The sequence below is a fragment of the Pelophylax lessonae genome, assembly GCF_965119305.1.
Source record: "Pelophylax lessonae genome assembly, chromosome: 10".
Taxonomy (NCBI): Eukaryota; Metazoa; Chordata; class Amphibia; order Anura; family Ranidae; genus Pelophylax; species Pelophylax lessonae.
Genome location: NC_138777.1, coordinates 239,948,132 through 239,962,357, shown reverse-complemented (window position 1 = coordinate 239,962,357; position 14,226 = coordinate 239,948,132). Strand labels below are relative to the sequence as shown.

At 52.1% G+C, this 14,226-nt stretch overlaps 1 protein-coding gene across 1 annotated transcript; it reads left to right on the top strand.

Annotated features, from left to right (window-relative positions):
- The first annotated feature begins 7,656 nt into the window (after positions 1-7,656).
- SPATA2L (spermatogenesis associated 2 like) lies at positions 7,657-13,653 on the top strand. The gene is made up of 3 exons (XM_082270712.1): positions 7,657-7,827; positions 10,278-10,581; positions 12,608-13,653. Exons 2-3 carry the CDS (start codon positions 10,279-10,281, stop codon positions 13,559-13,561), a joined length of 1,257 nt encoding a protein of 418 aa, XP_082126838.1. The 5' UTR covers positions 7,657-7,827; position 10,278; the 3' UTR covers positions 13,562-13,653.
- The last annotated feature ends 573 nt before the right edge of the window (positions 13,654-14,226 follow it).

Here is a 14,226-nt window from a genome sequence, read left to right as displayed (position 1 = left end):
AAAAATAGGACATCGCTTTTATTAGGGTGCAGGGTCGCATGACCATGCTATTGTCAGTTAAAGTAACGCAGTGTCGGGTCGCAAAAAATGGCCTTGTCATGAAGGGGGGTAAAACCTTCCAGTCCAGTCACTCTCACTGACTTAGTGAGAGGCTGTGAGGGCAACCAGCGGGGGTGCGGGTGACAGAGCGCCCCCCTCTACCTAGGTAAGTGCCACTTCAGCCAAATTCCTATAATTACCACTGTATAGCAAGCTGCCGGGGACTGTATGAGTGCGGGAGGCGGCTGCAGGAGGCAGACACAGGAGCTCAGACTCAGGGGATAGATGGGGTTTTTTTTTTTCATGCGGGGGGTGGCTTTTTTGCCGCCCCGCAAAGTGCCACCCTAGGCTTGGGCTTTGTCGGCCTAGGCCAAAATACAGCACTGACCCTTGTCCACACACTCCCTGGTGCGTACCTTTCTTCAGGGTGTTTGCCATTTGGTTCCTCCAGTGCGGTCTCCGTTGCCACCTTTGGACCTCAATTTGGTGCTTTCGGCCCTTCAGAAGTTTACCTTTGAGAATCTTCAGGAGATTCCCTTGTTACGCTGTCTCAGAAGGTGGGAATGAAGACATTGTGTTGACTGGCGGTTTTATCCTGTTGTTCATCTTACTTGCTGGTTCTTCGCTCCTGCCCGTCATTCCTTTGAAAGGTTGTCTCTGATTTTCGTTTGAATGAAGACATTGCGTGGCCTTCCCTGTGTCCCAGGCCAGAACATCTGAAGGAAATTGCCTTGCATGCCCTGGATGTGTGAAAGAAGAAAATGGTTGCACAACACCACGGAATCCAATGAAGAAAAGTTCTTCATTCACATAAGTGGTACGAGGTACAGCAGGGTATGTTGAACAATCACGTAGCAGTCATGTGAAACGCGTCTACTGTCCTACCCTGCTGTACCTTGTACCACTTATGTGAATGAAGATCTTTTCTTCATTGGATTCCGTGGTGGTGTGCGACCATTTTCTTCTTTCATGCTTCTCCTGGTGGCGAGCCGAGGTTCAGCACCCACCTTGAATCGTGGACTTTGGCTGGCCTGAGCGGTGTTATCTCTCTTCATTATGCCTTGGATGTGGTTCGGACAATGAGGGTGTACCTGGCAGCTATGGAGTCTTTTAGGAAGTCACACTCCCTATTTGTGCACACGAATGGGTTTTGGATAGGGTTGTCCACTTCCTCTGCGACCAATCCCAGATGGATCAGACAGACGGTGATTGGATTCCATCAGGGGTCACTTCCTTTCCCTATCAAGGTGCACCCTACTTGGGCGCTCAGTGCCTCCTGGGCCTTCCGTCATCAGGCGTCAGTGACGCAGGTTTGCAAGGCGGCCACCTGGTCCCTGAGGACCAGGGTTGGGGACCACTGGTTTAGAGGACTTGGTCCTCTTTGAGGGTGTATTGTTTTTTTCAGGTGAGCTCCAGTTTACCTGGTTGGGTTTAGCCTTGGGAATTTCTTTTTGCTGTTCCCACCCCTCATATTTAACACTGCTTTGGGACGTCCCAATGGTATGAAGATCAGGAGCTGTGTCCATCAATGAAGGAAAGAGAAAATGGGATTTTTGACTTCACCGTCAAATCCATTTCTCTGATGTTCATTGGTGGACACAGCTCCCGCCCCTCTGTGGAGTTGTATTTTCTCCGACACTGCTTGTAACAAAACTGAGTGCCCATAGCAGAGAGAGAGGAGTATACCCCCCGGGACTGCCTATAGGCTTAGCCAGACTTTTTTTCTGCCTAGTGTCCTACTCCTGTATGGGGCAGTATAACCCAATGGTTAAGAATATCAGGAGCTGTGTCTGTTAATGAACAATAAAGAAATGGATTTTACGGTAAGTCAAAAATCCAATTTTGTGGCCTAAATGCAAAACGCTGCACATCACCCTGAGCACACCATCCCCACTGTGAAACATGGTGGTGGCAGCTTCATGGTGTGGGGATGGTTTTCTTCAGCAGGGACAGGGAAGCTGGTCAGAGTTGATGGGAAGATGGATGGAGCCAAATACAGGACAATCTTAGAAGAAAAAACTTGAGACTGGGGTGGAGGTTCCCCTTCCAGCAGGACAACGACCCGAAACATCCAGCCAGAGCTACAATGGAATGGTTTCATGTGTTAGAATGGCGCAGTCACAGTCCAGACCTAAATCACATTGAGATTCTGTGACAAGACTTGAAAATTGCTGCTCACAGACGCTCTCCATCCAATCTGACAGAGATGAGATATTCTGCAGAGAAGAATGGGCAGAAATGTCCTCTCTAGATGTGCAAAGCTGGTAGAGACTGAAGGCTCTTAGGGGGTACTGTGAGAGGTTGGGGGGCAATGTGGGGACTGAAGGCTCTTAGGGGGCACTGAAGGCTCTTACGGGGCACTGTAAGAGGTTGGGGGCACTGTATAGACTGGAGGCTCTTAGGGGGTACTATGAGAGGTTGGGGGGCACTATGGAGATTGAAGGTTCTTGGTGGTACTGTGAGAGGTTGGGGGGCTTTGAAGGCTTTTAAGAGGTACTGGTGGGAGTTTGGGGGGCACTGAAGGCTCTCAGGGGGTACTGTGATAGGTTGGAGGGCATTGAAGGCATTTAAGGGGTACTGTGAGAGGTTGGGGGCACTGCAGGCTCTCAGGGGGTATTGTGATAGGCTGGGGGGCACTCTAGGGACTGAAGGCTCTTAGAGGGCACTGTTAGGGGTTCTATAGGCCACTATGGGAATTTGTAGGAGGGAGATGAAGGCCTGGTGGTGGCTGGGAACCCCCCATATACAGAGGTTGAGGCTGTGGGGTGAGGAGGGCGAATCTTCTTCTACTGGTAGTGATCTGTGTACTGTCACCATCCCCCACACACTACCCGCCAGCCATCCAACTCAGGCCACTCACGTGACTTGGAGGACGCGTTGTCATGTGACCGGTCCGGTGTCCTCTCGCGAGATTTGGAGTTAGACAGCTGCCAGAACCCGGAAGTAGTGAGAGGAGTATGAGCTGAGGATGAATGGTGAGTACTGGAGGGGAACCTACCGACTGTTCCGGGGGACCCCCTCTGTGTGACTCCCTCCCCCCTCCTCCATGTATATAGTGCCAGGCCCTTCTGTACCCCCCTACACACCTCTCACCCCCCTGTCCTGTATCCCCCCTCACACCCCCACACACTTCTCTGTACTCCCTCAGCCCCCCCCACACACAAACCACACTCTCTCTCGCCCCCCTTACCTGTATCCCCCCCCACTCCTCTCTGTACCCCCTCACCACCCCCCGTCCCGTATTCTTCCCCCCTCTCCTCTGTACCCCCTCACCTCCCATCCTGTATTCCTCCCCTCCCCCCTCTCCTCTGTACCCCCTCACCTCCCATCCTGTATTCCTCCCCTCCCCCCTCTCCTCTGTACCCCCTCACCTCCCATCCTGTATTCCTCCCCTCCCCCCTCTCCTCTGTACCCCCCCATCCTGTATTCCTCCCCTCCCCCCTCTCCTCTGTACCCCCCCATCCTGTATTCCTCCCCTCCCCCCTCTCCTCTGTACCCCCTCACCTCCCATCCTGTATTCCTCCCCTCCCCCCTCTCCTCTGTACCCCCTCACCTCCCATCCTGTATTCCCCCCCCCCCCCACTCCTCTGTACCCCCTCACCCACCTGTCCCGTACCCCCCCCCACTCCTATTCGTCACTCCCCACTCCTTTGTCTCTACCCCCCCCCCCTCCCTGTCCTTTCTCACCCCTCCCCCCACTTTTTTGTACCCCGTAGTGTGATCCCAGCCTTATAGTAAGTTGTGTATTTGTATAGTGCAGGGAAGGAATAAATCTGTAAAATGATTATATGCAGTCTGTGTTTTATTGGGGAGATTTCTCTTCACTTCCTCTCTCCAAAGTGAGGGGAAATTTCTTCTTCGTTGTCCCTGGAATAAATGTTCCGGCCGTGTCGGTCATCAGAGGTCCAGACCGGTTTTATTACATAGAAATAGGAATTATTCTATATTTTAGTGATCCATATATATTGATGAATAGAATACAGGAGGATTGGTTGTCATGCAGTGATTTGTGATTGGTCGGTCATTCTGGGTAAGAATATCGGATAAAGATCGTATTCTGATTATGTTTTTGGCTTGGCAGGGGGGGAGTTGTTGAACTCCGACTCACAGAAGATGCTGAAAGTAGCAGAGCAATGCCTGGAGAGGGCGCTGACAACAGCGGATAAACTAGGTGAGTCCATAATATACACCAATAACCCCGCTATACACCGGGGGGGGGTCCATAATATACACCAATAACCCCGCTATACACCGGGGGGGGGGGTCCATAATATACACCAATAACCCCGCTATACACCGGGGGGTCCATAATATACACCAATAACCCCGCTATACACCGGGGGGTCCATAATATACACCAATAACCCCGCTATACACCGGGGGGTCCATAATATACACCAATAACCCCGCTATACACCGGGGGGTCCATAATATACACCAATAACCCCGATATACACCGGGGGGGGGGGGGGGGGTCCATAATATACACCAATAACCCCACTATACACCGGGGGGTCCATAATATACACCAATAACCCCGCTATACACCGGGGGGGGGGGGGTCCATAATATACACCAATAACCCCGCTATACACCGGGGGGGGTCCATAATATACACCAATAACCCCGCTATACACCAGGGGGGGTCCATAATATACACCAATAACCCCGCTATACACCGGGGGGGGTCCATAATATACACCAATAACCCCGCTATACACTGGGGGGTCCATAATATACACCAATAACCCCGCTATACACCGGGGGGTCCATAATATACACCAATAACCCCGCTATACACGGGGGGTCCATAATATACACCAATAACCCCTCTATACACCGGGGGGGGGGTCCATAATATACACCAATTTACCCCGCTATACTCTGGGGGGTCCATAATATACACCAATAACCCCCGCTATACACCGGGGGGGGGGGGTCCATAATATACACCAATAACCCCGCTATACACTGGGGGGGTCCATAATATACACCAATAACCCCGCTATACACCAGGGGGGGTCCATAATATACACCAATAACCCCGCTATACACTGGGGGGTCCATAATATACACCAATAACCCCGCTATACACCGGGGGGGGGGGGGGGTCCATAATATACACCAATAACCCCGCTATACACCGGGGGGGTCCATAATATACACCAATAACCCCGCTATACACCGGGGGGGTCCATAATATACACCAATAACCCCGCTATACACCGGGGGGGTCCATAATATACACCAATAACCCCGCTATACACCGGGGGGGGTCCATAATATACACCAATAACCCCGCTATACACCGGGGGGTCCATAATATACACCAATAACCCCGCTATACACCGGGGGGTCCATAATATACACCAATAACCCCGCTATACACCGGGGGGGGTCCATAATATACACCAATAACCCCGCTATACACCGGGGGGTCCATAATATACACCAATAACCCCGCTATACACCGGGGGGTCCATAATATACACCAATAACCCCTCTATACACCGGGGGGTCCATAATATACACCAATAACCCCGCTATACACCGGGGGGGGTCCATAATATACACCAATAACCCCGCTATACACCGGGGGGGGTCCATAATATACACCAATAACCCCGCTATACACCGGGGGGTCCATAATATACACCAATAACCCCGCTATACACCGGGGGGGGTCCATAATATACACCAATAACCCCGATATACACCGGGGGGTCCATAATATACACCAATAACCCCGCTATACACCGGGGGGGTCCATAATATACACCAATAACCCCGCTATACACCGGGGGGTCCATAATATACACCAATAACCCCTCTATACACCGGGGGGTCCATAATATACACCAATAACCCCGATATACACCGGGGGGGGTCCATAATATACACCAATAACCCCGCTATACACCGGGGGGGGTCCATAATATACACCAATAACCCCGCTATACACCGGGGGGTCCATAATATACACCAATAACCCCTCTATACACCGGGGGGTCCATAATATACACCAATAACCCCGCTATACACCGGGGGGTCCATAATATACACCAATAACCCCGCTATACACCGGGGGGTCCATAATATACACCAATAACCCCGCTATACACCGGGGGGTCCATAATATACACCAATAACCCCGCTATACACCGGGGGGGTCCATAATATACACCAATAACCCCTCTATACACCGGGGGGTCCATAATATACACCAATAACCCCGCTATACACCGGGGGGGGGGGGTCCATAATATACACCAATAACCCCGCTATACACCGGGGGGTCCATAATATACACCAATAACCCCGCTATACACCGGGGGGTCCATAATATACACCAATAACCCCGCTATACACCGGGGGGTCCATAATATACACCAATAACCCCGCTATACACCGGGGGGTCCATAATATACACCAATAACCCCGCTATACACCGGGGGGTCCATAATATACACCAATAACCCCGCTATACACCGGGGGGTCCATAATATACACCAATAACCCCGCTATACACCGGGGGGGGGGGGTCCATAATATACACCAATAACCCCGCTATACACCATTTCTTTTTCTCCTCTCCTCCTTTTTCTCTCCTCTCTTCTCTCTCTTTTTCTCCTCTCTCTTCTTCTCTTTTTCTCTCTCTTCTCTCTCCTCTCCTCTTCTCTCTCCTCTCCTCTTCTCTCTCCTCTCCTCTTCTCTCTCCTCTCCTCTTCTCTCTCCTCTCCTCTTCTCTCCTCTCCTCTCTCCTCTCTCCTCTCCTCTCTCCTCTCCTCTTCTCTCTCCTCTCCTCTTCTCTCTCCTCTTCTCTCTCCTCTCCTCTTCTCTCTCCTCTCCTCTTCTCTCTCCTCTCCTCTTCTCTCTCCTCTCCTCTCTCTCTCCTCTCCTCTCTCTCTCTCTTCTCTCCTCCTCTTTTCTCTCTTCTCTCTCCTCTCCTCTTCTCTCCTCTTCTCTCTTCTCTCTCCTCTCCTCTTCTCTCTCCTCTCCTCTTCTCTCTCCTCTCCTCTTCTCTCTCCTCTCCTCTTCTCTCTCCTCTCCTCTCTCTCTTCTCTCCTCCTCTTTTCTCTCTTCTCTCTCCTCTCCTCTTCTCTCCTCTTCTCTCTCCTCTCCTCTTCTCTCTCTTCTCTCCTCCTCTTTTCTCTCTTCTCTCTCCTCTCCTCTTCTCTCTCCTCTCCTCTTCTCTCTCCTCTCCTCTTCTCTCTCCTCTCCTCTTCTCTCTCCTCTCCTCTTCTCTCTCCTCTCCTCTCCTCTCCTCTCTTCTCTTCTCTTCTCTCCCTGCAGCACACAGTCAGAGGTTCAGTAAGGCTTTGTGTACACAGTGGGGAGGGAACTATAGATGAGTAATCCAGGCCTCACTGCCATGGTCACAGTGACACAGAACTGACACCACAGATTTCATTCAGTGCGACAATCCCGACCATTCCTGTAAATGTGGCTGCACTGCGATCCGGTGTAATGCACACAGCTCCGGGGGCGGGCATGCTCTTGAAATATGAAGCTGGGCTACATTTAGCTATTGTTGGATTCATAAAAGAGGGAGGGGCTGTGTGTGGATTTCAGGACACCCCGAAAATGACTTCACCTGTTCCTTTTATTACAGCTTACATCAGCTGACTGAGCAACACCTCACCCAGAGGATCAGCAGTGTGAGGAGAAGTCCGTACATCCGCAGTGCAGCCTCTGACCGGCGGCTTCCCGTGTCATCGCCACTCACTGGTTCACCGGCCAATCACCGCCTGGGACCAATCAGCTGATGGGGCGGTGCTGCAGTTAGAAGTAAGCTTGGGATGGTGGCAGATGAGTGCAGCACTGAGCTAATTTTCTGTGAGGATGGGGGGAGCAGACAGGAGAGACGGGGAGAAGGCTACCCAGAGCACTGACAGGAGAGACAGAGAGAGGGTTACCCAGAGCACTGACAGGAGAGACAGAGAGAGGGTTACCCAGAGCACTGACAGGAGAGACAGAGAGCGGGTTACCCAGAGCACTGACAGGAGAGACAGAGAGAGGGTTACCCAGAGCACTGACAGGAGAGACAGAGAGCGGGTTACCCAGAGCACTGACAGGAGAGACAGAGAGCGGGTTACCCAGAGCACTGACAGGAGAGACAGAGAGCGGGTTACCCAGAGCGCTGACAGGAGAGACAGAGAGCGGGTTACCCAGAGCGCTGACAGGAGAGACAGAGAGTGGGTTACCCAGAGCGCTGACAGGAGAGACAGAGAGCGGGTTACCCAGAGCGCTGACAGGAGAGACAGAGAGCGGGTTACCCAGAGCTCTGACAGGAGAGACAGAGAGCGGGTTACCCAGAGCACTGACAGGAGAGACAGAGAGAGGGTTACCCAGAGCACTGACAGGAGAGACAGAGAGCGGGTTACCCAGAGCACTGACAGGAGAGACAGAGAGCGGGTTACCCAGAGCACTGACAGGAGAGACAGAGAGCGGGTTACCCAGAGCACTGACAGGAGAGACAGAGAGCAGGTTACCCAGACCACTGACACTCATGGGAGACAGAGAGCAGGTTACCCAGACCACTGACACTCATGAGAGACAGAGAGCAGGTTACCCAGAGCACTGACACTCATGAGAGACAGAGAGCGGGTTACCCAGAGCACTGACAGGAGCGACACTCATGGTAGACAGAGAGCAGGTTACCCAGAGCACTGACACTCATGAGAGACAGAGAGCAGGTTACCCAGAGCACTGACACTCATGAGAGACAGAGAGCAGGTTACCCAGACCACTGACAGGAGAGACAGAGAGCAGGTTACCCAGACCACTGACAGGAGAGACAGAGAGCAGGTTACCCAGACCACTGACAGGAGAGACAGAGAGCGGGTTACCCAGACCACTGACAGGAGAGACAGAGAGCGGGTTACCCAGACCACTGACAGGAGAGACAGAGAGCGGCTTACCCAGACCACTGACAGTCATGGGAGACGGAGAACACGTTACCCAGAGCACTGACACTCAGGAGAGAGAGAGAACACTACAAGCAGTATTCCTACTGAGGAGTGACAGAGAACACTCAACCTGGAGTGTTAACATTTTAGGAGAGCAATTACCCACTGCAGTTAAAATGGCAAAAGTCTCAGGTGGTGAACACAGAGTAGGGCTATGAAGGGGCGGCCCCTGGGCCCTCTGATTTGGAAGGAACAGCTTAAAGTCTTCTCAATTAGGAGGGGCAGCCCCTGGGCCCTCTGGTTTGGGAGGGGCGGCCCCTGGGCCCTCTGGTTTGGAAGGAGTAGCAGAAAGTCTTCTCAATTAGGAGGGGCAGCCCCTGGGCCCTCTGGTTTGGGAGGGGCGGCCCCTGGGCCCTCTGGTTTGGAAGGAGTAGCAGAAAGTCTTCTCAATTAGGAGGGGTGGCCCCTGGGCCCTCTGGTTTGGAAGGGGCGGCCCCTGGGCCCGCTGGTTTGGGAGGGGAAGCAGAAAGTCTTCTCAATTAGGAGGGGCGGCCCCTGAGCCCTCTGGTTTGGGAGGGGCGGCCCCTGGGCCCTCTGGTTTGGGAGGGACGGCCCCTGGGCCCTCTGGTTTGGGAGGGACGGCCCCTGGGCCCTCTGGTTTGGGAGGGGCGGCCCCTGGGCCCTCTGGTTTGGGAGGGACGGCCCCTGGGCCCTCTGGTTTGGGAGGGACGGCCCCTGGGCCCTTTGGTTTGGGAGGGGCGGCTGGTTTGGGAGGGGCGGCCTCTGGTTTGGGAGGGGCGGCCCCTGGGCCCTCTGGTTTGGGAGGGGCGGCTCCTGGGCCCTCTGGTTTGGGAGGGGCGGCTCCTGGGCCCTCTGGTTTGGGAGGGGCGGCTCCTGGGCCCTCTGGTTTGGGAGGGGCGGCTCCTGGGCCCTCTGGTTTGGGAGGGGCGGCTCCTGGGCCCTCTGGTTTGGGAGGGGCGGCCCCTGGGCCCTTTGGTTTGGGAGGGGTGGCCCCTGGGCCCTTTGGTTTGGGAGGGGCGGCCCCTGTGCCCTCTGGTTTGAGAGGGGGGCGGCTGGTTTGGGAGGGGCGGCCCCTGGGCCCTCAGAATTTCTTTGAGTCCTGTTGGTGGAAATCAGATGGCGCACACGTTCCCTATGATGAAGTTTGGTTATTGGAGGAATATTTCATAGGAAAGCTCTCCTGTTTAGCAATCTTTCTCTTCTGAAATGTGAGAATGTCACATACATTACATCGGATGTCTCTGTTTGTGTCTTTCTATCCATTGGTTACAGGTCTGACATGTCTACTGTCTCCTTTGTCTCTCCCAGGATGGCTGTGGACTCCTTGCTGGCTCAGTACAAGACTTGGCTGCTCAATGCCTCCGCTCAGGGCGATGCAGCTCCATGCACTGACCCCAATCTGGTTGACACGGTGAGACGGAGTATCCTGGAAGATCCTGATCTGCACAATGCTCTCCACAATGATGCCTTCTCTTTGATTGCTGGTGGCCTCCGGGACCAATCAGATCTTCTCTCCACCCTGAATCATATGGCTGGTGCCTTCCAGGCCCTGGAGCAGGCTGCCCTTCATCTTTATTTTTCTCCTTGGAGAAAGGAGTTTCATACCATAAAGGTCAGTGAGATCTCCCAATGGGCTGCACAAAATTATTTTATAAAATTTGACTGGATAAACAAGCGATGTCCTGATACATAATTAACATCACATCACAACTGAGTATAAAAGAGAAGAGAGGCGCCTCTAAGTGTAGCAATATGGTTACATTTAATGAAGGTTCAACATTTATCAACTCACATGGTTGATGATTAAAACAGACACATCTAAGTATGCCGGCATCCGGGGTAAAGCTGTCCACACAGACCGTCTTCCTCACCGCCATTGACGTCCTCCCTTCCACACTGCGCTTCACAAGCCTCCCTTTCAGATCGCTCCACTGCAGGGAAGTCTTCCTGGTCATGATTGCAGACTGACAGCGGTGAGAGCAGTGCGGAGGGACGGTCTGTGTGGACAGCTTTACCCAGGATGCTGGCATACTTGGATGGGACTCTTTTAAAGTGAAGGGACGTCTCCTGAGTGATGGGTAACAAAAAATAATAAAATGGGGAGTTTTAATTTTTCCATACTCCTTCCAAAACGAAGTCTGGGTTCACACTGGACTGGGAGCACTTTACCTGTCCGGCAGATCAAGGGGGGCATTGTGCTGTGCGATTTCAATGCATCACACAGATCCTTTTTTGTTTGTTTTGGACAAACTTTATTTGAAGTGTACAAAGTGTACACTTAATTTATGGGGCTGTATAGCGGCAGTGCACTGCTGTAAAGTGCCATGAGATTTCCTAAAGTGCACTGCGATAAAACGCAGCATTTTATCACAGTACAGCTTCAGGCTGTTTTGCAGTATGAATGGGACACACAGGAATCAACTGTTTTCTGTGTGCCCTTGCGTTTTAACAGACGTTTCACAATGCAGTTAATGATCTGTCACCGCAAATATGTGAATAGAACCTAAGGGGGAAAAAAAATCAAACAGGTTGGCCTTACAGCCGGCGACCCGCGACATCCAAAAATATTGGCCTTTATTCGCTAAAGGGTAATCGCAGGATAGCACAGCTTACATCTTTCATAGCTATAGTCTTAGCTATGACTAAGGCCTTACGGACAAAACCTGTAAGCTGTTTATAGCTATGACTAAGGCCTTACAGCAGAAATGCGTAACCGGTTCATAGCTATGACTTAAAGTGGTTCTAAAGACTTAAGGTTTTTTCACCTTAAAGCATTAGGGTGAAAAAACTTCTGAAGTGCAAAACTCGGCCCCCAGCCCCCCTCACATTTACCAGATCCCATCCAGTGATGGGCATGAGAGCAGCGGCCCTCGCCACTGTCTCCCACCTCCCTGGGCACATTGATATCAGCGAGAGCCATTGGATCGCGCTGCTGTCAGTCAAATGCTGTGGGGGGGCGTGCCCTAGTGGGGATTGGGGCCGAGCCCCCGTCTCTGTGTCAGTAGATGCAGGCAGATTACAAGTTTCCACCATAAGGCCTTAGTCATAGCTTACAGGTTTCGACTGTTAAGGCCTTAAGTCATAGCTTAGACCAACCTTTTCAACACAGAGGAACCCTTGAAATAAATTTCTGGTCTCGGGGGAACCCCTAAAAATGGATACAACTCATGACACAGTGTGACAGTTAGTGGGAAGAATGCTCCTTACTCTTGTCATCATTGGGAAGAATTACCCCCTTACAGATAGCTAAAAGGAACAATGGTGTAATTGGAAACTTATCTGAGAGGCAGAAATTGCCCATTGCTCAAGGAACCCCCAGCAACCTCAGGAGGAACCCTGGTTGAGAAACCCTGGCTTAGACTATAGCTCTGAAACGCGTAAGCAGTTTTATCCTGTGATTACCCTGTAGCGAATAAAGACCAATTAGTTTGGATGTCTTGAGTCTCCGGCTGCATATCTTCACTATTGTATGAGTGAAAGGGAAACACTCGGAGCCCGAGCACAGAGCCTCTAACCCCTCTTTGTGATATATTAGGAATCCGGATTGAATGCGTTTTTTATTTTCTTGTCCTCCATACACTTTTATGATCTCCTGACGTTTGCTATCAGTAGATTAAATCTCCTTTGTCTCCCTGCAGACCTACTCCGGACATTATGTACACCTGCTGGAGCCGGCTTTCTCTCAAGATGGAATATTTCTGGCTCTCGGTAAATTGGGGTATGAAGCGCAGGAAGGCGGGGCTTGCCTGTCTCTCCGCTCTCCGCCTCCAGCGCACATGCTGTGTACGGCAGCTCTGGGCTTCCTTGCTGGTCAGTTGGAATGTCGTATATTGGCGGACATCGTCTCCATCTCCGGACCCTCGCTGGTGAACGGAGCCGACCTCATCCTGGAGAGGAAGACCTGGAGAGGAGAAGCGGCATGTATGGAGAGGCTGCAGAAACTCATCCAGGAAGCCGTCCAAGTCCCCAAATCTCCTCCCAACATGGAAGTACATAAGAGCTGTGACTTTAATGAAGTTGAAGACTTGTACCGACCCAAATACTGTGACCATTGCCATGAGACCTGGGACCAGCACATAAATGGGAGATGTAGGGAACAAACAGAGCGACTTGTGCTCCTTAAAAGGAAAGGCGAGGTTCTCCCTCATGGAGAGGACAGCAGCTACGCGTTTCAGGCACAGGCTGAATTTAACATGCATGACTGTGTGTACACAGACGGTTCTTTGGAGCAATGCTGTGCGGAATGTCACCTCCTCCACAGCTCTTCCTGTCCGCTGCTGTCAATGTGTCGGAGCTCCGGCCATCCGGTTACTCAGCTGACTCCTCTGAAAAAGCGGGAAGCCGTGATGCAGGAAGAAGGCAAGAAATACACGCTGCACATCTGCTTACTGCCGGGGAAGTTACCCCATTACCGCTGTTCCCAATGCCGGGAGCTTCATTACATAAACTGCAAGCAGCTGGAACAGTGCCGAGGGAACCGGCACAGCGCCAAAATGATCATGCTGGAGAAGGACCAGCAGCTGTGGTTACGGCGGAGCCTGATGGACCTGACCCGGCTGTGTGTAGACGGAGAGAGGGGCAGTGAAGTGTAACGCTCCGAATTCTCACTTCTATAGAAATGGTCAGTGCTTCTGGTGTCACCAGGGAACCAATCACCATAGAGGAATGGAATCTCCTATTGTCAACCTGTTTTTATTTTGTTTTTTAAAGAGTCAAAGTGAAAAAATCCAAACTGCTGCTGGTATGGGATGGCGGCAAATTGCTGCAACCGCATCCAAAACCCTTCCTTAACCTCCTGCCAACCACCCGCCGCAGATATAATGCAGCAAGGTGGGTCCGCTGCGTGAATCGCTGTACCCATACGTCCCTCCCCGAGGGAGGGGAAGCTGGTCTGCGGGGCCGGTGGCCGCGATTGCCACCGGGCACCCGTGATCCCCGGGGAGACCGAACGGCAGACCATTCTGTCAGCAATCAACACAGGCTCCTCCTATTTAGGAACACAGGTCCCTGTGTTGACTCCATGAGCACATCCCCATCACAGTTAGAAAGCACCCCCTAGGGACACATTTAACTCTTTGATCGCCCCTGGTGTTAACCCCTTCCCTGCCAGTGTCATTAGTACAGTGACAGTGCATATTTTTAGCACTGATTATTGTAGTAATGTCACTGGTCCCCCCAAAAACTGTCAAAAATGTCAGCGATAGCTGTGCCCAAAAAAGGCAAGCCGAGGACATGGGACTGGTCACCCTGTGGTCTC